A 26,972-nucleotide genomic window follows, 5' to 3' on the forward strand; every position below is an offset into this window, starting at 1 on the left:
TTATTTCTTTAGTTGATGTATTTTTGTTGGGGGGTGGGAGTTGTACTAATCTTTAAAATCCATAAGAACAGGACAAAACAGCAAAAACAAAAAGTAAAAGAAAGATAAATATTTGTCACAAAAAATATATGTGTTCCTTTTATCCAACATCATTATTAGCTAAATAGTCATAACTGTTAACTCAGATGAAATAATACAAGCTAATTGGTGAGGCTTTACTTGGTGATAACATTGATTATTGTAACTAAAGGCTAAAGCCATAACATACAGAACACAGAAGCGTTTCTTCATGACCTATTTTTAAACAGGTAATAGAAGGTCTCTACATTAATTTCATATGTTTTTAATGTTATGTATGTTTTACATGTAACATGACACGAAACTCTGCAACAGTATATTCTTGGAAATTGCACTTACGAAATAATATATTTATTAGAATTGATAATAAGAGATGAGTAATAATATGCAGAGCATGAATCTAATAGACTTTATGACGGTTTCATTTGTTTACATTGTCCTATCAGTTATGTTATTGGGTTGATATAGTAAGTTATAAAGGAAGGGGCTGTGATGGAGGCCATTTTTACACTCACGCTAATACTACTACAACTAAATATAATTTTGTGAGATGCAATGAGAGAAAAATAATGTCTCAAATATGATGCCAAATACAAGCTTGAACAGAGTCTCAAATGTTCATTTTAAACAGGGGGCGATCCTGAAGTGGTGTTTTGGTTCGAGGCTCCAGAGCACCATCTGTTGGTCCTCGATGTCCAATGGCTGTGTCCATGAGTCACGTTTAAAGATGCAGGTACAATAAAAACATGTTGTACAAACGTGTCAGAGTGAAACCAAATGTGAATGCATGAGAGATAGAGGGCAGGGGAAGTCTGACTGGATGCTGGACAGAGAGTCGACATCATGAACGTGTAGAAAACCAACTAATTGATTTCATTTTTCTTTTCTAAGATTCTTCTGGGAGATTCACCCAAAAAACTTAAATATTTTGGGGAAATATCGTCTCTTCATTGCAAACACACAACCTCATTTATTCTGTCAGTGAAGAGACATTAATCTTCCCAAATTGTAATAGCAAGATTGTATTTGGAGCCCTTGAGGTGGTGTGATGTCTACAGTGTTAACGTAACTTACACAATCATTGTCATCACTGCTAAGTCAGGGGAAAACATAAACAATAATAAGTAAAATCATCCCAATTATTACTTTAATAACCCAATTTCAGACATTTCATTGATTTAGTCACACAAAAGTTCTCAAAAAAGTTATTTTCAGTGTTGTGTTTAAACATGTGTGTAACCAGGAGGCAACAAAGTGAGAATGAACTGAATAATAAAATATAATATATGGAAGTAACAATGACAACACTGAGTAACAACAAGAGTCATTTCATATCTTCTGTCAGAATTACATGTTGATGACAAGTTATGACCATTTAATATAACCATCGCGTATTATGCTGAAAGGTTCATAATCGCTTCATATCTGTTAAAGATCGACCAAGGCTTTCACTTCTGACAAAAAGAATGTAACCCAGTTTCACAACAATTTTAGATATGGATGACTGCCTCTCTGAAACGCTCTGACGTCAATCATTCTCTAATTTCCAGAAGGCAAGCAGAAAAATACTTTTTGCATTTCCTCATTGATTGAATGTTGATACATTATCCTCAATGTGCCGGACCATATCCATCTTATACATGCAATGTGCATATGTTTTAGGAATACATATGTATTAGTTAACCTAATGCAGTCACTGATTATAATCCAAGGTTTTGCACACTCCTAAATAATATATGAGCATGTTGTAGAAACACAACAGCAGACCTCCAGTTAGGATCTCAGAGGTCAGGCATAAAGGTCAGGTGACAGAAAGATTGTCTGCTTTGGTAAATGCCACAAAAGTCAACATTAATTGTTGGTTTGCATCAAAGGTGAACATATTGCTTTGATAAATGCCAAACTACCCGTTTCATTTACATTGTTTTACATCTAATGGTCCAATATGAATGTAATCCCTGGAGGGATAGGGCTGATTTAGGAAGGATAAAATACTAATAGCGATCTATCAGTGAAGCCAGGACTATAAGCAAGTTGAGTTCTCATGTTCATGTCTGCTTTGAGGTATTTAAACATTATTACAATAACCTATAAACTAACTTGGAAACACAACACTGTGTCCAGTTTATAAAAAAAGAAAGTATAATTTTTGCATCAAATGCAAAGAAATAAACACAAGGGGCCGTCATAACTTGATATATACTGCATATTAACGATATATACTGCATATTAACAGAGTTAAAACATGCGTCAATCAGCATTTAGAAGAGATTTGCCCTCTTCTTCATGTTATTACGTTTCCACAGTGGAAGTACGTCAAATTCTTGGAAATCCATTCCAAAGATCTCAACGAATGAATCCGGGGAAAGGTGACGCTGCAAAGGAAAGCCAGAAGTCATAAAGTGGACTGCGGAAAAAAGCAGCACAGTTAATCATTTGTTTCCTTTTAAAAAAATAAAATACAACTTATACTGTATGGATGACTTGTTTTTAAGGAAAACCTGTAAGCAGATGATGCCACTGTCCAGGAATTCATCATCACCCAAGAAGGTTTCAGTCATGTATTTGTAGTATTTTACAAACGGTCTAGCATTATTATTTTCTTATGAAATGGAAAATATTAAAAACCCATTTTTCACTTAAACTGGTGTTCTTTTATCCATTTTCTGTGTCCAGTGAATGAATAAGTTACGTTTTATTTCACAAATGTCAATTACAGCAACGACTAATGCAAAGCCCTCCGGTCAGCCTGTATACGTGACGATGCTCTCGTGTTACTGTACCTCCAGCCCGGTTCTGTCCACATCCCTGGGAAGCTTCACTTGTCCCCTGCTACTAACTGCGAGCAGTTCATATGGGTAGACCTTGATAAAAAGAAAAGACTGGTGAAGAATGCTTCATAAGTTGATTATCGTCCAACGCTACTCTTAAACAAAATCTTTTGTTACGCTCTGAGCTATTGAGATACGAGATGGAGCTTGGATATCACAGCATGCCGACGTGCGTCTTGCATAACCGCTTCAGCCTTCAGGGAAACATGCAGGTTTCTGCTTCTTTGTCAAAGGACTTTTAAAGAAAGGCCGATAATAAATTAAGCCTGTAATTTGCTTTTAGGTACAGAACATTGCAAGTGTCTGCAGTGAAAACTCTCCTCGAGTACACGTGAGTATATACAAATAATACTTGCTTTTGGGTCCAACAAATTAGGCATGGACACTCCTCTGTCCATTCGCTCTAATGGATGCAGACCATCGCCGAGGAGCTACAGAATGAAGCGAAACGTGCAATGGAAACATGTCATGGCGACGTTAATCACTTCAAAACACACACAACTAATTACTGCACACAAAGTATATTTATCAAACGAGTGGTGAGAGTCAGTTATGCAAACAGTGCAACACACACATCAATGAAGACCGACACCGTTGGCTTCAAACTGAGTTAGATACGTAAACGCTGTGCTTCACAACGCGCTCATGCAGCGAGGCGAGGCCACTGCTTCAGGACCACTCAAAGCTCTCCTCACATACCGTAAAGTCTGAAAGGGAAAAGGTAAAGAACACGGATCAATACCTGAAGAGTTATCCAGTGAGTTGATATTATATTATTAACATGATGGATGATGAAGATGAAACTGACCTCTGAATCTGTCGCTGCTGTAATGGGAGAAGTCAGCTGACCGTGGCTTCATGAGAAGAGGGGGACACAGCACACATTAAGGCTGTTTGATCAAACCTCTGACAGTTTATTTAGTGCTTCCAGAGCTACCCTCAAACAGACTTACAGAATACAAGGCATGCAACTCTTCATTAGTTTGTTGTAATCTAATAGGACTTCAAAATCGTGTATATTTGCACTAAAATCTGCCTCGAAATGCCACTTATATAAAATGGTGGAGGTATCGGGGATGTTGCTCTTACCGGATCGAGGCCGTTGCGACCGTATCCAGGCAAAGAGGATGTTTGAGTTGAGGAGGAATTTGAATCTATGTGAGAGTGAAACAGACATGTGAGCGGTCAGGCGCCCCCTTTGCTCAAATTAGATCAGACTTACTGAGCAGAATAAACCTCGCCAGCTGCTTTTCTTAGCCCTTTGCTAATGGTTCTGTAACACCAGCATCTCCGGACTGCTCTACGTCTATATTTAGGACCACATTACATAAGTATTGTCCAGTGGAAATAGATCGATGTTGTGAAACAGGAACTAGAATATAAACACGTGCTTTCAACAACTCAACTGAGATGACAATCAGTGGAATATCAAACTTCATTGAGCTTCAAGCAGCAGCACAATTCATTGTTTTAAAGGTCGCTTGACGGATGAAAAGGTCATATCGTACCTTGCTGTTTATAGATCGGAGGCCTCCTGTACATGTTGAAGCCTTCGTCTGCAGGGAGAAAAGAATGCTGCGTCAGCAGATCGTTTATTCTAAAATATCACACAGCGGAACGAAAATAATCAATTGTAATAAACGTCTGTCGTGTCTCCTTTTCCCTTTCAATGTTTTAAACTTGTGCATTCAAATTTGTATTAATTTTTTGGGGATTAGAGGACATTTGCCCTGAAAAATGAGTGTGACCACCATCAGTAAAATAGAGCAGCTGTACTTATAATTTACTTACTCAGAAAAGCTTAACATGCAGTAAAGGTTCATCAGGTGTATATTAATTGTAGTGTAATTATTTTTTTAAAGCCTGCATGACAAAAGGAGCCATGATGAGCACATTCACATGAAAAGTAAGCATCGTAAACATTTCTTGAATACCATTTAATTTTATGATTCAGAAATGATCATCAAGTCATTTTAAGGTTCTGGAATCGATTAAACATAAATAAGGAATATAAATAGCGCACTGCTCACAACAGAAATCAAGATTGGGTTGTGAGTGATTTCCAGTCGCCACCCAGAACACATGCCGGAGCTCACTGGTCCAGAGCTCATCAGATCTCAGACGATAAAAAGGCTTTGCAAAAATCACAACGCTGCTATAAATAACCGCGGTTGAAGAGGAATGTGTGAGTGAAGTTGAGAACAGACACCGAAATATTTATTCATTTAAATCCCTCAAACTTATTTGATAAATACCTACTTTGATCTAGTTTACAAAGGATTCTTGTTTTTCAAAGTGAGGATTAAGTGAGGCGGCAGAACAAGAGGAACGGAATCGGTTTGGTCAAGTCAAATATGCAAAATGTAAACTAGAGGAAGATCAATGGATGAAGTGAAGCTTCTCCAGTGAGCGGAGGATGTGGAAAGGATCTGGAGAGGGATCCTCCTCTGTTCTCTCCTGAAGGTTTCTTCCCTTTTTTCCCCCTGAAGGGTTATTTGGGAGTTTTTCCTGGTCCGATGTGAGGTTTTGGGGCAGGGATGTCTATGTGTACAGATTGTAAAGCACTCCGAGACAAATTTGTAATTTGTGAAATTGGGCTCTACAAATAAACTGAATTGAATTGAATTGAAAAGAGACGAGTGGCTGGCAGGCTGATGGCTCAGGGGTCCACAGCTCGGCCATCCGACTCCGGCCCTTACACTGGATTGCTTTTCCTATTTGGTTGTATTTCCTATTTCACAATTGCACTCCGCACAGTAGTTCAGAATAGAAAATGTGCAAATAAAATAATTCATTTAAGTGCTTGATACGTAAGGCAATAGCAGTCGGGGAGCAGGGATGCAGAAAAAGAGTCAGAAGAGAACACGGGGTCCTTACCTCTGGCAGGAGGCAGAAAGTGGCGACATAAAGGGGAAGTGGGGCATGTGTCACTGCCAGAGAATAAAGAGGGAGCGAGCATCAGCCCTGTTTGTTATTCCACGAAAGAAAGTGGAGTGAGGAGTTGTGTCGGGAGAGGAGACAAGGGAAGGTGGTCGAGCAGAGAAAGAGGGAGCAGAGGGAGGTTAATATCCACAACAAAGGGAGAAGATGGAGGTCGCTCTGCTTGTGTTACCTGGCCGGTGGAAGTGCTGCGGGGACCTGGACGGAGTGAAGCTGTGACGCTGGTTTATTGTGTGAACTCCAAAAGATCCGAGGCTTTTAGATTTCGGAGTGGAATTTCTGACTTCAAAACTCTCCTTGAAAGAAGGACAGACACCAGAGCAGCGTTGAAGAGACAAGAAATCAAAATGAATTATGAGTGTTGATTTTAATAGAGTTTTAATAGAGGTCTGGCATGTACGCTGTCACCTGTAAGTCTAAGTAAAGGTAACAAAACACATATTTACCTCTGTGGTTTCAGATACATTTCCTGGTGACTAAATCAGAACGAAATATAAATAAATGTACGAACCAGGAAAATATTTTAAAAAATACATTGTAGAAAAACAACCGTATCAGCAACGTTTAAAATGATTAATGAGAGATGTGCAATAATCTCAATTCTGTAATCCTTTTAGCTGAATTCAAATCAGAAGTACCAGATGTTCACATGAAGACAGATATGAGAAAACAGGAAACAAAAGGATTTCATTATTAAATAATGAATTTACCATATATTCTTCGTAACTTTGCACAGATCATGAATGAATGATTCATTCTGTAGTAGAAAGCAACTAACCCATTTAGTTTGGTATAAACTAACCCCATATAAAGTAATCATTCTCTGATAGTACCTGAGGTTGCTCTGTATAAGAGTATTAACGATGTGAGTATCATGGATATCTTGGCTTGGATATAAAGTGTTAATGTAGAAGTGATATCGCTCCAGAACACACATCTGACTTTTGGTCTTTAGGAGCCAAGAAGCTCTCATCGAACAGTGAAGATGACACACATGGGGGGCAGCGTTAATAATAATAATAATAATAATAATACATTTGTTTTATAAGCGTTACCTCTGCAGGGCTCCGCCCCCCGCTGACGGCTCCGTTGTCCCCAGGAGAGGAGCTGTCGTTCACGGGCTTATAAGAAATCATATCAGGATGCTCTATATCATATATAGCCTTGACTCTGGGAATGGCTGCTAGTTCTCGGTAATCAATGATCTCATTATCTACTTTTGCCTGGGACCAGGAGAGAGGAGGAGAGGAGAGGAGGGGGAGGAGAGGGGAGGAGGGAGAGGAGGGGGAGGACGGAAGGAGCAGACAGTATGGGTTACGTCAGGTCAAAGGTCAAGCCTAATACATGATTTCAGGGAGGATTTCAACTTTAATCCCACAACCTCATTATGAGCGGCCAGAAGACTAAAGAAAAGTGCGATACAAGAAGTCCGTTTAACTTTGGCACAAAAAGTGGAAAGATTAACGATATGATATGTGGCTCGCTTTTATTTCACTCCATACATTATTTCCCAGGTTTTCAAGTATAAAAAAGGTAAATCGTGGCTCATATTTTAGTGTGTTTTAATGGGGGTAGAGTTTATTCCTCACAAAAATCCAAATAGACTTCATGGAGGAAACAAAAGGACACCAGAGCACCGGGTTACTTTTATTACCACGTTTTAATCTGAATTGCCGATTAATTCACATTGACCAAGCAAATAACTCTAAATCCCAGATCAATATGTGGATGACTTGAGACAGGTGAAAGGCTCTTCATCATTCAGCCACAATTGAAATCCGGTCTTTCTCTCACCGGATAAAAACTAGTCCCGATCAGTCAAGGTCAAGTCGAACAGATATGTTCCCTGAAAATGGTATTGATTTTAAAAATGCTATCATGTTTTCCACATTGGCTATTCATCTAAATGTTTGCCTTCATTTATAAAAAGCAAGATCTTGCATAAGAGACACTTTTTCCATGCGATTCCCCTGTATAAATAAAGGGTGAATTAGAGTGTAACCATCAAGCCGTGGTGAATGTGCACCGGGGAACGTGTTGTCACCGGAAAACTTACACAGATGGTCCGACCCGGACTCCCCGGGGTGCATGAGCCCGGCCTGGAGCAGGAGCTTTCAGAGGAGGAGGTAGTGGGCTAAAGGAGGGGGGGGGCATTAGTTTGAGTCAGAGGATGCTGAGTCACGCACTGCTTCATCTCCTCTCAATGCAAAGTCACGACACACAGCAGGTCCTCACGCGGTGCCCGTCACACACGGAGGGCACAAAGCAAGCGCTCGGAATCGTAAGGCAGCCGCCGGGGCCCGGCCGCATGCGCTCTGTGTGCATTGTTACAGGTTTTAATTAGCTTGGAAAGATCAAAAACACTTTTATTTCTACCTCCTAATATGATGTCAGCGGCCAGCCATGTGAGCAAAGCGAGTGTGGTTCACCTCAACATGTGAGATCTCAGCCTCACAACATCAGCGCGGCACAATATTAACCTTGAGTTCATGTCGGGGGAAAAAGAAATCAAGAGGTGTTTTTGGTCTGCTGGCCTGCGGGGAGGAGAGTGTGTCAGGACGCAGGACACACTCCTCCTTCTGACACAAGGCACAGGAGTTGTGTCGATGGTGTTGTGTGGATAGAAATCACAGTGTGCATTTATTCTAAATACACACTGAACTGCAGTGTTGGTTCAGGAGGACTCACCAGGAAAGGCTCCTCCGCTCGGCCCTCTCTGCAGTCCGGGTGCCAAACCGTGGATCCTGCCGGGGCATCGGCATCATGGACAAACACATAGAAGTATTTAAATTCTAATAAAAATGTTAATGTCAGCAACATTTTAAAAAACTACAAATTGGAACAGTTTCTGACAAATTGGGAAAAATGGGTTACATACGTAACACCTCGTAGACCTGAATTAATTTTCATAAATTGATGAATTTACAATAGAGAAGGGGTCACCCCCTAGTTTATACGCCATTGTCTTTATGGTTTTTTTGTTTCGTTCTGTCTTTTTTGTTGTTATTCGTTATGTTTTGCACTTTTTTCTATAGATTTGCATCGATAAGATGAGCATCAGCTGAGAATCTGCACATGTGGCGTCAATTATCTGAAAGACATTTGTAAATGTCGAATTGATGCCAACTTTTAATTATTAATAATAATAATAATGTTAATGTATGTATTTATGCAAACATACATCTCAAACTGACCTTGCAGATACATTTCCTCCCCCTCTCTGAACATCGCTTGACATCGGCTGCATCGGGCACAGCCGGGGTGATAATGCTTCTCTCCTGCCTAGAGCAGAGGATGAAAGGCAAAAGCCTCAGAATTAAGATTTATTACAATGAAATAAATTAAGATGTGATACTCTGGGTGAGCGATTCCAAAATGTTGGTTGTGGGAACACTCAAGGTCAATTCAATAATGATAAGTTCTCCTATAATTTCTGTCTGCGATGCGTTTTCCACATTTTTCTCCCACATTTAAAACTCCAGAATCTCTGAATATTCAAATATTAGTGACACAAGATGTCTCCTACTTCACTGATGTAGTCCATTCACAGCACACACTGCACAAGCATCATTCTGCACGGTGCCCAAACATCCAAGTGACATTAAAATAAGAAGAAGAAAAAATGAATAGAGAGGGACAACAGAAATATTTCTCAAATTCCAAAAAAAACAAGTTAAAAATAGTTTAACTATTTAAATAGAAATTCGAAATGTGTTGGAAGCATCATCCGTCAAGTCCTATTGATATGAAGTCACAACATGTAATGAATACAATCAGGAGCTTACTCTTCACTATATTTCTCACCTCTAAGACTTTTCCAGTGATATATTTCTGACATGCTTCACATTGCACCCCAAACTGAATCTGGTAGTCCCGCTCACAATATGGAACGCCGTCCCTGGAAGACAGGATGACCGTAAACACACATGTGTGTGTCAGGTGGGTTAAGGCGCCGGCATCATTTCTGAATTCAAACCTGTCTTAATAGAAAAAAAATACACTCAATTGAGGTATAGCGATGTAAATAAAGAGGAGCGAGGGATGTGTCTTTACTTGCTGATGTACTCCCCGCTCAGCACTCTGCGGCAGGCTTTACACTTGAAGCAGCCGAGGTGCCACTGGCCGCCCAGCGCCAGCAGAGCCTGGCCGTGCATGATGTCTCTACGACAGCCAGAGCAGTCTGAGAACACACACACACACACACACACATCATTAGGAGATAACGTTCAACATCAAACATGCTCTAGTCACAATACTACACTAAACGTGTTGAGTTCAGGTACCTGTAATCTTCTTTATTTCAGGATTATAAATGTATGAACTGAACCGTTTGGGTTGCTGTGCTCTTTCCTGTAGATTCTTTTTTTAAATAAGCACCTTTCTAAAGAGAGATCCTCTTAATCCTCTGTATGAGTCTGAATCCTCTTTTGATCCCTATAGGGTCAAGTTAAGATGGAGAGGTCAGGTCGTTGACCTGGCGGGATCCCAGGAGGATTTCTAAGGTAATAAGGACTCAGTGTTGTGGCCACATCTGGCCAATGTGCATAACCCGCTGTGTGTGACCACATGTCTGCACGGGATCAAGGTTCTGCTCTAAAGCTTTAATAAAACAACTCTTTGGATTAAACGCGCAGAGTGAACTTACTGCTGGAACAAGTGAGGTCGTTGGTGGCCGGAGACGAGGGGCGGCTGCAGCGCTGGCAGAGGCACTCCTTCCCCCTGAAGGTGACGCAATCCCCCGCAGGGAAAGGCTGTCTGAGGAGCAGAGGAGGAGACGCACCTGAAGGCCGACCGCACAACTCTTTGACTCAAAACAAACCACCGATTTCATGATGTTCACATTTACTTGCAGACGGTGCACACGAAGCAGGCGGGATGGTACGTCCTCCCCAACACCGTGACCACCGCTCCCTCCACAAACTCCCCGCAGCCGCCGCACGGCGTGCCGTGGAGCCGCTGGAAGTCCAGCGGGCAAAGGTAGTCCCCGCTCCTCGTGAAGAAGCCACTTTGAGCCAGGTCACAGCCGCACACTGCCCACACACACACACACACACACACACACGCACACACACACACACACACACATTTTGCATTTTGCCCAACGTTTCCTTTTCTGTGTTCTTTCATTTTCAAAGCACTTTGGGCCAAGCGTATGTGTAACTCCTCACATGATACATGGATTCTGTGTAAATTGAATGTGTTTTTTTATTTTGGGTCAGTAATGAATCACGTCTGTTCTATAAGTGAACAGCTCCTCCATAATCCATCAGAGAGACGCGCTGTGTGCTACGTGGGGCTGCCGGGCCTCCTGCTTTCCACGTGTTGATGTGTTTATGTGTGAAACCAGTTATTCGGGGAGCAGGCAGTGTTTTCTTGCGAGTCCTTTAATACCACGAGACGCCGTCTCTCTGAACCCGTCACAGGACACATGGCACAGATGCCGAGGACGGGTCTGTGCCGCTCTATTCCCGTCTCACAGTGAAGCTCCACAGCCTGCGTGGGTTTTATGGACTGAAAGTGCTATTTTTAAGTGTGAATGCAACACAAACACGAATCCCTCTGAGACGGCTCCATAGAAACGAAACTCAATCACCTCGAGGATTCTTGACCCGTCCTCTGATGTTCAGAAACTCACGAGTGCCTTCAGATTCTTAGCTATACTCAAATAAACTGACACTTGATTCATTTCCCTCCGTTCTGTCCCACAAAGTGTAATTCACTTTGATAACACTTGTATGGACCACAAAAAAAGGCTTATTCTATTACTTGTAAACCTTCTGAGTCGATTGTATTTATCCTGTATTGTTTCTTATTGTTTCTTATTGTTTTATGTTGTTAAGGGACCTCAGATGCAAATGAGCTGAAGCTACACTCTGGTACAGTCCATCAAGTGGTGGCATTTATGTGTTAACTGTAGGGGGTCCCCTTTAAATAAAGATGATAATAATAATTTAATTGTGAATACAAGTTTTAATCCAACTGGAGAATTGACACTGAGTTTAAATTCCTCCATTAAAGCCAAACCCCGACAGCCCTGATGAACAGCGCCAGTAGGCAGATGCATTGTTAGGCCTTAGGTCATGTGACAGAGTAGCCTCTGTAACACTTACACCACCAGCACCATGAGTACTAGTGTGGTTGGAGCCATATTATATAATAAAAGTGAGGAATTCAGTCACATCAAGGCAGCCACAAATTCATCTGAAGGAAATACATTAATCGGATCTCTCCTGAGTTTCTAAAATGTCCAAATGTAGATCCGATGGACCTCGTCCGATGACGTGAATGTGTCTCAGTCTGAGGCGCGATGGGCCTGAAGTGCAGATGGTGGTGGTGTCCTCACCTTTGCAGGTGAAGCACTTGATGTGGAAGTGGCTGTTCTGCACGCGCAGCACCTGGCCCCTGCACGGCTCCCCACACCTCAGGCACGGGACGGCCTGCTTCCCCCCTGGAGAACACGGCCGGCAGCCCCCCTGAGCGGGGAGCCCTGCAGGAGAGGAACACATGACTCCGTTAGGTCTTCATGAATTATCCATGTTTCCCTCCAACAGCGTCGTATGAAATGTCTTTCCATACCTGTAAAGTATCTTTTTATCTCCTATCAGAAACTCTCTTTATGAGGCCTTGAAGAAGCATCAGTTATGAACCCACGTGGAATTGTTTGGAAGTTCTTCTACACTCTTCATTATTTGCTAGCTTTGATCTGTTATCATGCATCAATTTTGTAAACAGTCTGTTACAAAAAAGATGGAAAAAATTAAAATATACTTAATAATTAATATCTAAAGTAAAAGCACTCATTAGGCAGTTTTAAAACTCTTATCATATTATATTACTGGATTATAATTATTGACGCATGAATGTGTAATTTCACTTTAATGTTTCAGCTGCTGGTGAGGCTGATTTGAATTACTTTACATACTGACTCTAACTTAATAATATTAATATAATAATAATAATAATAATAATAATTATTATTATTATTATTATTATTATATAATAATAATAATATCATGATTATTATACTAATACTAATACATGATAATTCATTATTTAATTATATATTGTATTAATATATGAAAGTCAAGGTTGTCATATAAATGTAGTGCAGTAAAACGGAACAATATTCAGATTAAAAGTGTAAAGTGTGAAACAAAGGAAGGACTCAAGACAAAAGTCCCTCCTGTCGGTGGTCACGTAACCCCACATGATGAACACACATGTACACACACATGTACACACACATGTACACACGGCCTCAGTAATCTGTCGAGTGCCTCACGAAGGCGGACGGGGGCTCACGAAGGAGCCATAGTTTCTCACGCAGGAGAGCGCCGTGAGAGCAGAGCACCGTGCATATGAGACCAGAGGATGTAGAGTCTACATCCTCTGGTCTCACACTGGAGCGACAGCCTCATTCCTTCCACTGTTGTCTCTTTCGTGTTTGTGGCTGCCAGTGCAATCTAATCACGGTCCACTTGAGAGGTCCTGAATGTGATTAGCAGAGGAGAGAGCACGCAAATAGATAAACACTGTTTTCAACCGCACTTCTTTAGGCCAGAGAAAGCCAGAAGCTCTGCGTGTGTGAGTGACGAACGTCCACAGAAACATTTCCTCAAGCGGCTTATAACGTTTCCCAACTCGGTCGACGTGAGTACCGAGAAAGTTGAGTCCAGTGCATCGGTATGTGGCCCCGGGTCTGCCCCACAACAGGAGAGATTTGTCACCATGGTAACAAGCATGAGGTAACAAACTAGATTAAGAGACCAAGCTTCCCAGAAGGTTAATATAAAGCTCACAGTAACTGATTGTTCGGTTGAGGAAGACGTACCGGAGCTGTCCACAGCAGCTGTGCTGCATTCAAGCTGAGAGCCATGAGATAAAGACTATTTCAATATCTTAACATCAGTCTATGTACGTGTGTATTTGCAAGCAACAAAGAAAACACATTTTACTGGAACTAAAAGCTCAAAATTAAATATCATAAACAGTTTGGTCATCCTGAGAGAGAAAATAATTTGATTGCAGTAATCCTTTTTGTCAAATTATAGATTTAACAAATAGAAGAGCAAGAGAGGGACATTCATTGTGCAATCGCATGACATCAAATCGCAAAACAACGTCTAGTTGTATTCCTGCCGTGACCCATTATTACTCGTTCTTTTGGCCAACAGGGACTGGAACCCGGCCACACAGCCTTTGTCCCCGAACGCCTCAAATATGTGTTAATGACGGAGCCACACAACAACATCCTGATGAATGAGACGGTGTTGTTTATCTGAGATCTGAGTGATGGAGACGGACAGGCTGTTCCCTCCACTGTACGATGTGCTGCAGCGATGCAGCATGTGTGTGTCATGTACATAAAGTGCATCCCTCCTACTGTGTGTATGAGAGTTTATGCTCTTGTGCAAACGGTCAAACTCGTGCGTGGGATCCTCAAATGGAAATATTTTAAGAATCCAAAATGTCTCCTGCTCTTTCTCGCTGCCGCTCCGACCGTGAAGCCGATCTGGTGTCAAGTCTTAGCAAACGGTCGATTTAGAAAGAGAGCAAAGGGAGAGGAACCTGAGCCGGACAGTTAATCACACAGCCGGTGTCTCCAGCTATGAACATATGTGTAAGGAGTGAGTATCTATTTGAAGTCTTCTGACTATTTTAATGTGGATGTAACTATACCTCATTCTAATGTATGTGTAAGTACAAAGGTATCAAATATTAGCCATGCAGTGAGGTCACATAACACCTTTCTGAATGCTATTGGTGATTAGTGTGTGATTTATGGACTCCTACTTCATGTGTGGTAATAATGGTCTTTAAAACTGCCGACGTCTTGAATGTTTTCTGGATTGAACAATTTTATTTCTAAAGTCTAATTTCACTCGAGCAGCTAAAAGGAACACGAGCCGGCAGCTCCAGGAGCCTCCTGATGTCAGGAGGCCTTCAGGAGGCCACTAGTGAAAGGAGTGAGAGCCTCCACCCGAGTCACCGCGGCATAATCTCTTTCTGTTCCTGTGACGATCAGAGAGAAACACTGAATTCAGGAGCCGGTCTGAGCCCAGCTCCACCAGCAGCTGCAGTGCCCTTTCCCCGACTTGGCAACCACGTTCCTTATCTTCCAATTCACTGTTTTTAGATCATGGGGAAAAAGGTTTGAGGATCATCCCTGTTTGCTAATCCTAAAGAGGTCCAAACGTTAGTTTGTTGTATCCAGGATTCGCATACGCGGACGACAAATAACATGTAGTTCACTGAAACACTGAGCAGGAGAACACGACGGGACACACGAAGAGAACTAACACCTGCAGGAGCCCGACTTAAGACCGGCAGGTGACCTTCAGATCAAAGGCCAGCAGCACGAGTTGCAAACAAATCACAAGTAGTTAAAAAGAAACATACAACACAATCACACACACACACACACACACGCTCATCCGATAACACACACACAACCACACACACACACTTTAAAAATGTCTACCTTTCTCTTTCATGACAGCTGGCGTCTGCTTGTCTGTTGGAGCGCTCACTGCAGTGAGGACAGGAACTCAGTGGACCGCTGGGCCAGGGGGAAGGGGGTGGTCCACAACTCAGAAAGCGCGTGTGTGTGTGTGTGTGTGTGTGTGTGTGTGTGTGTGTGGCATTGTCTTTCTGAACCATGAACAACTCCACAGAGTATTTTAATCCCAGACATGCTGATATGGTCGTGTTTTATTATAATGTTTTTTGAGGTCAATCATTTCTCAGTAAGCGGCTCACTGCAGATGCATCAAACATGTCGGACACATATCTACTGTTACTTTGCAGAAACATTCCATAATATTGGTCCATAGAGGAACTGTTGTTCAGTGCAGATGATTACGGGATTATATTACCTGCTGCTGGTATGTTTCTCCTTTTTTTTTGAAACTAGCATTTTGTGACTTTTTATAAACTGAATATGTGTTGTCTCCTAATACACACACAGGCTTCTATAATCTGCAAAACCGGACAAATTATGTATAATATTCACGATAAATGTGGTTAAAGTTTGAGTGGATGGCAGTCAGATGACTCACGTGTCCATGTTAGTCTAAATGACCAAAAACCTTCAGTACTCACAGGAAGGAGCAGCTGTGTGCCAGTTGACAAGCAGACATCATATTAAAATGTGACGTCTGGTTATTAAATAAAAATATAGCAGACAGAACACGTTCAATCTAATCCCATGGTAAACATTATGGCCAAATTATAGACTGTGATGACACGTCATTAACCCTCCTGTGACCTTTGGGGTCAATCTGACCCCATTCAATGTTTAACGTCTCTAAATAAATGATTGACATCATTATTTTTGCTTCATATTTCATGACTTTTCCTAATTTATTGGGGACAACTGGGAAAACATAAAATTCACATGACATGTTTTCAATGTCCTGAACACAACTCGTACGCATCGGTGTTCTTTGGTGTCAATTTGACCCCAGGCGTTTTTTCACTGTGTAAAACATAAGAAATATCAACTTTATTATTTATTTAAAGGGCTGTTTAGGTATCAACAAACACACATAAAGTACCTCACATTTAAACTTGGGAAACAATATTAATTCTAATCATTTTCTGTAGGTTTTAATTGTGGGTAAAAGGTGTTAGTACATGTGAAGGCAACAGGAGGGTTAAACAGACCAAGCTGTCACCCATGGCAACGCACACCAGGAAGTAAACTCTCCTTCACCCGACATCTCTGCAGGTATCCCGTCTAACTTCTCACACAGGACGTAGTCGTCGGGGTTGAGGAAAGGCAGCTGCTCCATCATGGACTGTTTGGGAATGAGGTAGAGGATCTCCGCAATTTCCCCATCTTCAAAAATGGAGTTCTTCCTCTTGACCCGGTCCAGAAGCACCACGCCGTTGCTGTGGCCAGAGCCGCAGATCCTGCCCAGGCTGCTGAGGTTGAGGAGGCCCGACATGGCTGCAGGCCGACGCCGAGGAACCCGGGATGCTCCAGCCCTCGGTCCAGGTCTGAAGTCCCCTCTAAGGCTCGGACTGACTCAGCCTGTCGCCATCAAGCCGCCACAGGCTCACTGCACCACTCGCCCCGTAAGAAGATTACGTGGGGTATCTTCTTCGGGTTTATCTTGGTGGTAAACAGAGGATCTGAGATCCAGGAAGTCTGGAGGTAACCCTCTTGCCTGTCTTGCCGTGACTTTGCCTCGCCGTCGCATGCCAGGCATCATTTTAGTAATCGAGTGATTGAAGAGGAGGATTATGACTTTATGAGCTCTTGTATCATCCAGTTATGGATGCAGCTAGAATCATTTGATTGTATGTCTGATCTTTAGTTGGATTGACTGAATACAAGGACCAGCTAGAAACTAAACATGTTCCATAATCCTTCATAATACTCATTGTCCATGTGATTGATTCTGTTTCCCGCCCTGTCATCTTCTGCAGTCTTTTGAACGCGTGCAGCTCAGAGTTCGGCTCCATGAAGCAGCATCTCTAGAGTCCAGGAGTTTGTCAGGACCGTCTGCATCATTCTAGAGGATGAGTAAGTTCTCCTGCATCTTACTTAGCTGACGTGTTCTATTTTCAGAAGGTAGTAATTAAATGAATAGTAACTTGAAATATAAATTGGCACAAATGGTACAGCAAGTAATGTGAGCAGGCTCAAAGGAATAAGAGGGAGATGATCGTGTAAACCCAAAACATGTCACACTTGCTGCCATCTTTGCCCGTGTATTGAGAAGCAGCCCACCCTCTCAGTTGTTGGATGTGATGTGAGGCATGAATCATGACTAGCCCCCCTAAAATACCCCCTAAGCCACAACAAGGATCCTAATGGGTCAGCAGCTGGTTACTCAGATGTAAGGCAAATAAAACAAGAGGTTGAATATGGAGAGCTGGAGTAGAAGCCATTAGGACACACGACCTCTGTACTACCACGTTTACTCCAGGAGCAGAAGACTTATAGATAGAAACGTGTGTAAAGAGCTCCCCCTGCTGGCTGTAATGTGCACAACATGCTGTGATTATTTAGAAGAGAATTACACGTTAAGATGAGGACTCTGATACTGCAGATTAGGATTGTAGACATATCTGGATCTTCATCTTCTCCTTGGAAGTCAAAGCTTTGAGAGAGTTTGACGTTTTCCTTGCGTGTCACTGTGAATACTGTGGAACATAGATGTATTGATCAGCTCCGTTATCTCCCGCAGCAGACGGAGTGGAGAGGTCATGTGATCGTCTGGAGGCGAGCAGCACATCGAGTCCCATTTCAAGTGTTCCATGTAAAATACAAATAGTTTTAAAAAGAGCACTGTTGTAACGCGAGTAAAAATGTGAATAAAACTTTAGTTTTCAGAGCGGGATCGGGCCGCCTCGTCCTCCTCATCCTCCTCTTCCTCCTCTCCCGGGTGGAGCGGCTCTCTGTCGGAGTCTCTCTCGGCGTGGCCCATCCTCTTGGTCGTGTTGTTCAGGATCCCGCCCTGCAGAGCGACAACACGCGGTCACTGAAAACGCCGTCCACACACACACACACACACAAAAACGGTGAACTCTGACCTGTCTGCGGTCCACAATGTTGAGCAGCACCGCGGTGACGATGCAGCTGACGGTGTTGGCCAACATGAAGATCATCATCCGTTGCCAACGCCACAACGGAATCTTCGTTTCACTGCTCGGGAAACGGAGAGAGAGCATCGAGTAAAGATCCGACATTCGAGAGCGCCGCAATGAGATCTTCATCTGAAGCTTCTCCTACCTGGACTTGGTGCCCAGAATCTGCCCGACGACGAGATTTGACAACCCAATTCCAACCATCTGTACGGAGGTGGCCAGACCCATGGCTGTTCCCAGAGTGGCCTGAGGCACCACGAGGGGAATAGACGGCCACATGCTGGACTGGAATACAACACGGAGTTTAAATTAAAAAGTGGAGCACAGATACGTTTCAGGGTTCATTTGACCTCCCCAAAGTATTCAAATCGAGAAAGAATGAGACAGATTACATCACTTGGAACCAATACAGATGCCGCTAGAGTCCAATAAACAATCTACCTGAGAGAAAGCGGACTTTAGAAATGAAAATGTTTAAACTTTGCCGTAAACTCACGGCAGCAAAGGAGTACGTGACCCCCAGCCAGACGGTGCACACCAGAGGAGCGACGAAGGTGAAGGCCAGCAGGCCAAACACCGGCAGCGTGAGGACGGCGCAGGCCAGCGCGAACACGCCGCGCAGCCCCACGTAGTCCTGGAGGAACCACGAGGGGGGGGCGTTAAACCACAGCCGACGCCGCCGCCCTGCAGAGCCTCACAGGCGCTTACGATGAGGATGCCCACGCAGGCGGAGAGCACCAGCGAGCTGTCGTACACGGCGCCGGCGACGTAGGCCGCCTCCTTCTGCGTGTAGCCGCTGTATTTATCCTGGATGAACTTACTGGACAGGAAGAAGTGCCGCAGGGTGTTAAAGCTGATTGTTATTTTAGGCGTTTACGCCCCCGAGTTCATTAACATACATTGATGCGATGATACAAATGAAAACATAATTATTTCAACAACAACAAATCTGTTCTTATCTTCAAAATAACATTCTACACTGGCCTCCAAAGCCGCATTTAAAACCGGAGTGGAGAGCTCTACCTGGCATCAGCGATGAACGGGAAGATGCCGTTGTAGAAGAACATGATGGTGAGAACCAGCAGCCAGTATCTGAGCGACAGGAGCTTCACATCCTGAATCCTCTACACACACACACACAGAGAGACACACACACACACACACACACACACACACAGAGACACACACACACACACACACACACAGAGAGACACACACACACACACACACACACACACAGAGACACACACACACACACACACACAGAGACACACACACACACACACAGACACACACACACAGAGACACACACACACACACACACACACAGAGACACACACACACACAGAGAGACACACACACAGAGACACACACACACACACAGACACACACACAGAGACACACACACAGAGACACACACACACACACAGAGACACACACACACACAGACACACACACACAGAGACACACACACAGAGACACACACACACACAGAGACACACACACACACACACAGACACACACACACACAGAGACACACACACAGAGACACACACACAGAGACACACACACACACACACAGAGACACACACACACGATGTAATCGTTCATTTGCATCAAAACTAAAGAAGTGAGGTCAGATTCTCCCTCTTTGGGTCGTACCACTTTGCGGGACTGCTCTTGGATGGCGCCGTCCAGACCCAGCTGCCTCATGCCGACCTCGTCCAGGGCGCTGACCACCACGGCCGACACGAAGCCCAGCACACACAGCAGAGCGCCTACACACACCGCGGGGGAACTCTCCCACTTTAACCCGTTCCTTTCTTCTTCATTTCATTATTGCCATAACCCGTGAGGTTTCTGTCCCTTTCATCACCTACCGCCCCAGAGTGTCCACTGCATGCCGTACTGTTCTTCAAACCTTTGGGTGAGGAAGAAGTTCATGACCGAACCCAGACGAGAGAACGCCAGGGTCAGGCCGAACGCCAAGGCCAGCTCCTTCCCTCTGAACCAGAAGGCCGTGATGCGGTTCTGAACGACTTATACAAAAGGGGAAGTAACGTGAGAAGAGCAGATGAGGAGCAGCGCCACGAGAGCAAGTGAGTGACCGTTGGTGGCTTACTGGTCAGAGACCCGTTGCCTGATCCAAACACCAGTCGCCCCGTGAGCAGCAGCGGCAGCAGGTAGGGAGTTCCTTTGAAGTGGGAACCCAGTGCGAAGAGCGACGAGCCCAACACGCACAGAGAGGAGAACAGAAACACTCCGACTGCAGAGAGGTGAAGCACCGCCGGTTACCAGACATCCCTGGAAAGATATCCGTGTGTTTGTGTCGACTTACAGCGGTTTCCTAATTTGTCAATCAGGAAGCCGGCCATGATCACCACCACTGCATTCCTGTTGACGGGAGAACAGAGCAACTGTAGCCGCGTTGTGAGAAGCCGCCGCCGGCCTCCGGGCGATGCGTCTGCACTCACGTCCACGCATAGATGGCGTAGAGGAGATTGTACTGCTGAGGGTTCATCCCCAGGCCCGGCACACAGGCCTCGGTGCCGTTGGTGACGGTTGCATTGGAACATGTCAGGTTCTGCCGGATGAGGGAGAAGCCAGTGATTTGCGTTATTATCTATGAGTATAAGTGAGATGGTCTCACTTACCCCTTGGAACTGATCCTGCAGCACACTCGGGATGTCGAAGCAGAAGTAGGAGCCGAATGTCAGCAGGCAGTTGAAGAACAGCACCACGAAGCGGTAATAGACTGTCAAAGAAATAACACGGACTGTTAGTTTCTCCTGAAGTCTGACTTTCACTGAGGAGCCACAGGTTCACTCTGAAAGTCTCCAACATGGACCGGAAGGGAGGGAGGGACACACACACACTCATTCATTGAAAGCTCAATTAAATGCATCATGGTCTTTATTCCAAACAGAAAATGTTTGAGCACCCGATGAAAAATCGTACGTCCATGTGCCTTGTTAAAAACAAAAATTATTTAGATTCTCTATGAAGCTTAAATTAAGAGCCAGACATAACTGCTCCGTTTTTTAACATTAGTGTCAGACATGGATTCTCATTCTGCACAGAAAACCCTTCAAGTGAAGTCACCAGAAGAAAAGCTTTTCAAGTGGACTGGGAGATGCGTTTATTCTATTTGAGCCCAATCAGCTGCATTTGCAGGATGCATCGCTGGGGCTTGGACCCACGAGGTCACGTGAGCGACACAAAGCGCTGAGCTGGTATTTCTGTGGCCCAGTTGTTCAGGGAAGTCACTCCAGATGTTCACGAGACAGACGTCTGCTTTTCAATTTGTTGACAACAACATTATGTGGGAACGCGAACTCGGTTCGGACGTACCTTTCTCCGCCGGTTGCGTCATAGTGAGCAAATAAAATGTTAAAAAAGGAGTGAAACGTCCGAATCCCTCCCTCCGTGTTGGTCACATGAACATGAAGCCTGCAGGATGCGTTGAGGTCCGCGGACCGCAGCTTGAGACGCGCGAGGACGCAGTCTCCTTCTCGTAGACAATAATTACAGCACCGGCCGAACCAACGCCGCGAGCGCCCCCTATCGGCAGAACATGATAACCGCCCCGCAACTCCTTCAGGTGAATGCAGGAGAGTTTAAAAATCACACAAAGTGATTTAAAATCATAAGAACCAGAACAAAATAGTGGCTTGTAAGGTAATAACATAAAATAATACAATAATACAACAATAATTCTGCAATTGAAGCTGCATAACTTGGTGTATCTGATTGTTTTCAGTCAACCGGGATGCAGAAGATATTTCAGCACCAATAATAACAACATTATTCTGTATTATTATTACGCTGGGTATGACGTGTGTGTACAAGGTAAGTAAGTTATACTTGAAGATGGAATAAACAAAAAATAAAAACGGTCTGGACACTAAATCTGGCCCGAGTCCCGTGTGAGAGGCACCACGGTGATGGTCGATGATTTATAACATGAGAATGTCAGAGTTCTGCTTTGGAATGTTTAAGTTACGTCCAGAATATCAAAGCTCCTTTCCAGAATGTCAGAGATAGTTATCTTTTTATTTATATTGGTTTGTGGAGAACACAATTAATTGTGATTTCTTTTGGGGAAAAGTTTTTCACTGATCTACTGAGCAACTAGATATTGGTTTGGATTTTTTTTTTAATATACAAGAATTGACAGCCAGCTGAAAAGCATAATATTCTGTATTGTTGATCTTACAGTGTATTTGGCCTGTTTGAGTCATTTTACTGCTCTCCAGTATCACCTTATTGCCTTACATCCATCCGTCAAACACTATCACAAAACATACCCTTCTACTCATGTCACAATAATGTTATTATACAGTTTCAATTGTCACTTTAAAGTCAGTTTTGTTAGATTTAACCATTAATCATGTTGTTGTTGTTGTTGTTATCTCTATCCTATCCCACCGATTCAGTGCTCTATTAGTTTGTCCCAAGACTAAAACAAAGAAACTCGAGATATGAAAGCTCCTACAGACCGCAGCGTCTGCCGTCTTCTGTGTCTTAACAAATATATATAATAAAACATATAATCTACTCTATAGTCCGTTTCTGTTTGAAACATGTTTCTAATGAGCGAACGGGTAAACAAAGCGCGTGTTTCACCTTTTGTCCCTCAGCGGACACCGTCGAGCCGAAGTAAACATCGCAGTGACAATGGCTCCCGGGCGCTCCGCCGTGCTTCTGGCCGTGTTTTAAGCGTGTGGCATGTCCGCTTCACGGAGAGCTGACACCTGGGAAGTCTCTGAATCTGAGGAGAGCGACGCGGAGACGAAACGTGATGCGAGTGGTCAAATAGAGCCGAGCGGCACGGCGGAGGAACACAGTGGTGAGCCCGGGTGCAAAGCCCTCCCGGCGGCGTCGCGCGCAGTAAACACGCAGAGCGGTCACGTGGTGTCTCCCACGCGACCCGACCCACGTGCCGCGCCGAGCCCCGCAAGAAGGCGCCGCAGCAAGGAGGAGATCGAGGCGGACGCGCAGGCGGCCGGGCAGAGGAAGGAGGCGAGAGGGAGGCAGCGAGCAGCAAGAGCCCATGAGAAGGAGGCGAGGAGACACGAGCAGCAGAGGAGGAAGGAGGCTGCGGAGGACTTGAAGCGCCTGCGCCCGGAGAACTACCTGAAGCGGCTGACTGTCTGCGTAGATCCAGGTGCGCCGTGCTGCCTTCAGGTGCTGTCGGAATTGTATGCCGCCAGCGACGTGATTGGAACAGCTTGTCAACAGTTACAAAGATCGATAGTCAAAAAAAATACATGCAACACAATTTGCATACTGCAAACATACTAATATTATATTATATAATATTATAAATTAATTGAAAGTAGAATATTTTGATTAGATATTGACATTTTTTGTAAAAGTTTTTTTTCTCCATTCAATTTGCCACATAAATATACAACAGCTGGAAGGCTGTCAGTTTGTAATGTATTTGACGTGTATATATATATATATGCAAGTAAGTGCAAAACAATTAATTGTTAACTGTTAATAACTTCCACAAAGAGAATAGGGCTGCACTGCCTCGTGCACACGGTTGTCCATCTGGAAGCCTGTCTGCTTTTCTTCCAGCCCTTCTGCAGCAGCATGGCTCAGACATCTTGCTGGACACCCTGGCTACCTTCGAGTGGAGGTTTACTATCGAGCGCCAGTCGCTCCCACACAGCATCACCTGGATCAGAGATCTACCTCAGGTAGGCGTCTCGTTAAATAATACATTAATATGACAATATTCTGCCTGCATTACATTAATTAATTCCCTGTATTTCTACTTTCACCGTGGGGTCATTACTGTTTTGTGTTTTGCAGGCGGAAGATGGATCGGTGGAAGAGGAGCAGGTGGCTCTGGTGCTGGGTCTCAATGACTTTGTGGACATGGTGATCTCTGTGAAGAAAGTAAGCAAACTTCTGAAGGTGTAAAAAATAAAGTTTTGATGCCAGCCTACATGATGGCCCTCCTCCATGTTATGGTGTTTCCCCTGCAGATGCTCGGCGGTGAGGGGGAGGAGACCGGGGTGGGGGCTTTCCTCGGTCCAATTTTGGAGTGTCTCAACCGGGATGCCAAGAAGGTGATCACTCTCCTAGTGACGGACTCTCAGCTAGAAGATTACAGGTCGGTGTCTACGGCCGTGCTTGTGGCCTCTGATGGATATATATTTATGCTTTCTTATTTACAAAAAATGTCGCACTTGTTCTGCGTTTCATGTCCACACTCTGATCGGACTGATTGGTTCATCCCCAGCAGGTCAGATGTGTGGTGTGCATTTACGAGACGAGATGCTCCAGTCCCAGACAGGGTTGGAGAACCTGGACATCACGGAGGTCAGTTTACTTTAAATCTGAGGATTAGTTGATCTCACGTGTTCCATTTGTAGGTGTTGCCACTCACCTGTATGTTTCAGAGGGCGAGAGCCAGCTAAACAATGTACGTACGGGTCGCGTTCCGGCACACTTGATGATTTACGATGAGTGTTAATGATCTGGGAGGGGTCTCTTTGGTAATGTCTCCATTGCTCTCCAGGTTATTGTGTACCTGCAGCTCTGCAAGAATATCACCCTCGTCTTCCTGGACGGCTGGCAGGACGTCACTAACCACGTGTGTGCCGTCACCAAAGCCTTATCAAAGCGCCCTTTCAAGTACGAAGCCACTTCAGTCTTTATCTCGCATTAACAGACATGGAAATCCCCCCCGACTAGGCGTACCTGACTTTAGGAATGTCCGTCCGTGTCTTCTCAGGCTGCTGACGGAGCGAGCCGAGCTGCCCTTCTGTGTGGACGGACCGTGGGCCGGCGGGGTTCGGGTGGAGCGGGGCGGCTCGGGGCTGATCGCGGTCTGGAGCAGGCAGATCCAGCAGCTGAACAGAGTCAGTCCTGCTGTGGCCTCCACGGTGACTGCAGCCTACCCGTCCCCACAGCTGCTGCTGCAGGTACACCACCTGGCTGTGCTGCAGGATGGTCCTTTAGAGCTCGGGGCATGACGAGGTGGCCCAGATTCCCTCTGTGCAACAAGCAAAGCAGACTATGGTGCTTTCTATTGTTATTAATAACTAAAAACCCTTCATGATGTATAAGGAATACCCAACTTCCAATGTTGTTGTTCTCTAGGCGTACCAGAGCTTGCAGTCAGAGGAAGACAGGAAGGGGCTTTTAGCTGGTCTCTTAGTGAAAAGTGGAGGTAAAGAGAGACGAGTGGGACCGGAGATATCAGCTCGGGTGTACCGCTGCTTCACCGCCCACAACCCGCAGCTGGTCCTGGACTGACTGTCCACTTGAGAACCGGATGGACGGATGTCAGCGAGGATTAATCTGGTATCTAAGGACACTTTGTCACCACTAGGCTGCTAATGTGTTCACGGTTTTGTTTACAAGCTAAAAATAGGCCTTATTTATCATGACCACCTTCTGTAAAGCTATTTATACCCATCTGAACAGATCTGAGGAATGGAATAGGGTTAGTAAAATATGAAATTGTGTGATGTGTTCTACAGTGTTTTTGTTCACCTGTGAAATAGCTTTTAAAATGAGCTGCAACAGAATGTTATTTGTTTTATTTGAGATAATTTCCAGAGTATGAAATGTAAAAAACAAACTAAATAAATCATAAAAAAAGAAGAAGCCAAATGTTGATTACAAAACACATTTACAAAATGTAATTTCCATAGTATCAAAACAGCAACTCTTTTTCTCCCTGGAGTCTCCCTGAAATGTAAAAGAGTCTAATCTGGCAAACTTTAGACCTTCCAAAGATTGGTAGATTCATCTTTTTTTCCTATTTTTATGAATAACTCCATGATATAAATTGGCTAAAATGTCAATATATAACCTGGATGTCCCTCTCTACATCTAATCTTGATTACAAGTCTTACTACACACTCACTCACTTTCAATATTTTTTTGATCTGATTTGATTTGTCATTGATTTGTCATTGTGTTGTGTATGCATGTGTGTTGTATATGTACATATATATTTTGTTTTGTTTACTTTGTATACTTCTATATCTTTCATCCCTGTTTTTTATATTTGTGTTTTGTTTTTGTTTTTATTCTTGTGTGTTTGGTTTATTGGTGCTGCTACTTGTAATGACAAATTTCCCCTTGGGGATTAATAAAGTATATATCTATCTATATCTATCTCCTGCCATTGTTTGAATATCACAAACTTGTTAAATAAAAAAGAATCAAGAATCCTCTGTTGACTCGGAGAGCCTTGCAAAACAATTCCAATGTGTCTGGACTGTTGCTCTAGGCACAAACGGCAAATAAAGAAACCTTGAACCTTGACAGAAATTAATTGTATGTATTGATCATCCAGATAAATCACCAGACTTCTATCAATTGCATAATTATATTCGACACATACATAGTTATTTCAGGTGTTGGTACAGCTTCTTGTCATTTTAGCTAAGATTCAAAGACAAATACTACATTTCACAACCGGGAGAACACAAACCTCTCGTTCTTCCCGGGTTCTGCCAAACATTTTGATTGTTTGCGGTGATCGTGAATGCGTCA

At 43.7% G+C, this 26,972-nt stretch overlaps 3 protein-coding genes across 8 annotated transcripts; 1 reads left to right on the plus strand and 2 right to left on the minus strand.

Annotated features, from left to right (window-relative positions):
• Positions 1 to 1,211: 1,211 nt before the first annotated feature.
• On the minus strand, positions 1,212 to 17,665 carry LOC130203248 (actin-binding LIM protein 1-like). 4 transcript variants are annotated; one of them, XM_056429228.1, is made up of 21 exons: positions 16,564 to 17,665; positions 12,193 to 12,336; positions 10,696 to 10,879; positions 10,495 to 10,604; positions 9,903 to 10,029; positions 9,654 to 9,747; positions 9,044 to 9,131; positions 8,538 to 8,593; positions 8,330 to 8,383; positions 7,906 to 7,983; positions 6,905 to 7,072; positions 6,296 to 6,325; positions 6,022 to 6,145; positions 5,787 to 5,873; positions 4,418 to 4,465; positions 3,999 to 4,063; positions 3,718 to 3,763; positions 3,609 to 3,616; positions 3,266 to 3,340; positions 2,862 to 2,942; positions 1,212 to 2,453 (listed from the first exon to the last, which is right to left on the minus strand). In XM_056429228.1, the coding sequence occupies exons 1-21, from the start codon at positions 16,796 to 16,798 to the stop codon at positions 2,340 to 2,342; spliced, it is 2,016 nt and encodes a 671-aa protein (XP_056285203.1). In that variant the 5' UTR covers positions 16,799 to 17,665; the 3' UTR covers positions 1,212 to 2,339. The 4 variants fall into 4 exon arrangements, with proteins under 4 accessions (XP_056285203.1, XP_056285200.1, XP_056285201.1 ...); XM_056429225.1 differs by lacking the exon at positions 16,564 to 17,665 and adding an exon at positions 15,331 to 15,396; XM_056429226.1 differs by lacking the exons at positions 8,330 to 8,383; positions 16,564 to 17,665 and adding an exon at positions 15,331 to 15,396.
• Positions 17,666 to 17,760: 95 nt separating this feature from the next.
• On the minus strand, positions 17,761 to 23,162 carry mfsd1l (major facilitator superfamily domain containing 1-like). Of its 3 annotated transcripts, XM_056429230.1 has the most exons (13): positions 21,798 to 21,922; positions 21,101 to 21,201; positions 20,921 to 21,030; positions 20,785 to 20,840; positions 20,569 to 20,712; positions 20,327 to 20,485; positions 20,109 to 20,224; positions 19,470 to 19,570; positions 19,155 to 19,266; positions 18,943 to 19,080; positions 18,592 to 18,731; positions 18,393 to 18,504; positions 17,761 to 18,316 (listed from the first exon to the last, which is right to left on the minus strand). In XM_056429230.1, exons 1-13 carry the CDS (start codon positions 21,817 to 21,819, stop codon positions 18,182 to 18,184), a joined length of 1,446 nt encoding a protein of 481 aa, XP_056285205.1. In that variant the 5' UTR covers positions 21,820 to 21,922; the 3' UTR covers positions 17,761 to 18,181. The 3 variants fall into 3 exon arrangements, with proteins under 3 accessions (XP_056285205.1, XP_056285207.1, XP_056285204.1); XM_056429232.1 differs by lacking the exon at positions 21,798 to 21,922 and adding an exon at positions 23,073 to 23,162 and having other exon boundaries at positions 17,761 to 18,504; XM_056429229.1 differs by having other exon boundaries at positions 17,761 to 18,504.
• LOC130203251 (probable crossover junction endonuclease EME2) lies at positions 23,079 to 26,587 on the plus strand. The gene is made up of 8 exons (XM_056429233.1): positions 23,079 to 23,613; positions 24,033 to 24,154; positions 24,270 to 24,356; positions 24,446 to 24,577; positions 24,711 to 24,782; positions 24,982 to 25,097; positions 25,198 to 25,387; positions 25,566 to 26,587. The coding sequence occupies exons 1-8, from the start codon at positions 23,175 to 23,177 to the stop codon at positions 25,719 to 25,721; spliced, it is 1,314 nt and encodes a 437-aa protein (XP_056285208.1). The 5' UTR covers positions 23,079 to 23,174; the 3' UTR covers positions 25,722 to 26,587.
• Positions 26,588 to 26,972: the final 385 nt, after the last annotated feature.

The sequence above is a fragment of the Pseudoliparis swirei genome, chromosome 13 (assembly GCF_029220125.1).
Source record: "Pseudoliparis swirei isolate HS2019 ecotype Mariana Trench chromosome 13, NWPU_hadal_v1, whole genome shotgun sequence".
Taxonomy (NCBI): domain Eukaryota; kingdom Metazoa; phylum Chordata; class Actinopteri; order Perciformes; family Liparidae; genus Pseudoliparis; species Pseudoliparis swirei.

Coding starts and splice junctions, on each gene's coding strand:
- LOC130203248 (XM_056429228.1), bottom strand. CDS start 16,798: ATGTCGGGCCTCCTCAACCTCAGCAGCCTGGGCAGGATCTGCGGCTCT. Junction 6,326..6,904: donor GGGGGCGGAGCCCTGCAGAG/GTAACGCTTATA, acceptor GTTCTGATTTAG/TCACCAGGAAATGTATCTGA. Junction 4,064..4,417: donor TCCGATCTATAAACAGCAAG/GTACGATATGAC, acceptor ACTCTCACATAG/ATTCAAATTCCTCCTCAACT.
- mfsd1l (XM_056429229.1), bottom strand. CDS start 21,819: ATGACGCAACCGGCGGAGAAAG. Junction 19,571..20,108: donor AAGAGCAGTCCCGCAAAGTG/GTACGACCCAAA, acceptor GTGTGTGTGTAG/AGGATTCAGGATGTGAAGCT. Junction 19,267..19,469: donor CCGTTCATCGCTGATGCCAG/GTAGAGCTCTCC, acceptor CTTCCTGTCCAG/TAAGTTCATCCAGGATAAAT.
- LOC130203251 (XM_056429233.1), top strand. CDS start 23,175: ATGTCCGCTTCACGGAGAGCTGACACCTGGGAAGTCTCTGAATCTGAG. Junction 23,614..24,032: donor GACTGTCTGCGTAGATCCAG/GTGCGCCGTGCT, acceptor CTTTTCTTCCAG/CCCTTCTGCAGCAGCATGGC. Junction 24,155..24,269: donor GGATCAGAGATCTACCTCAG/GTAGGCGTCTCG, acceptor TGTGTTTTGCAG/GCGGAAGATGGATCGGTGGA.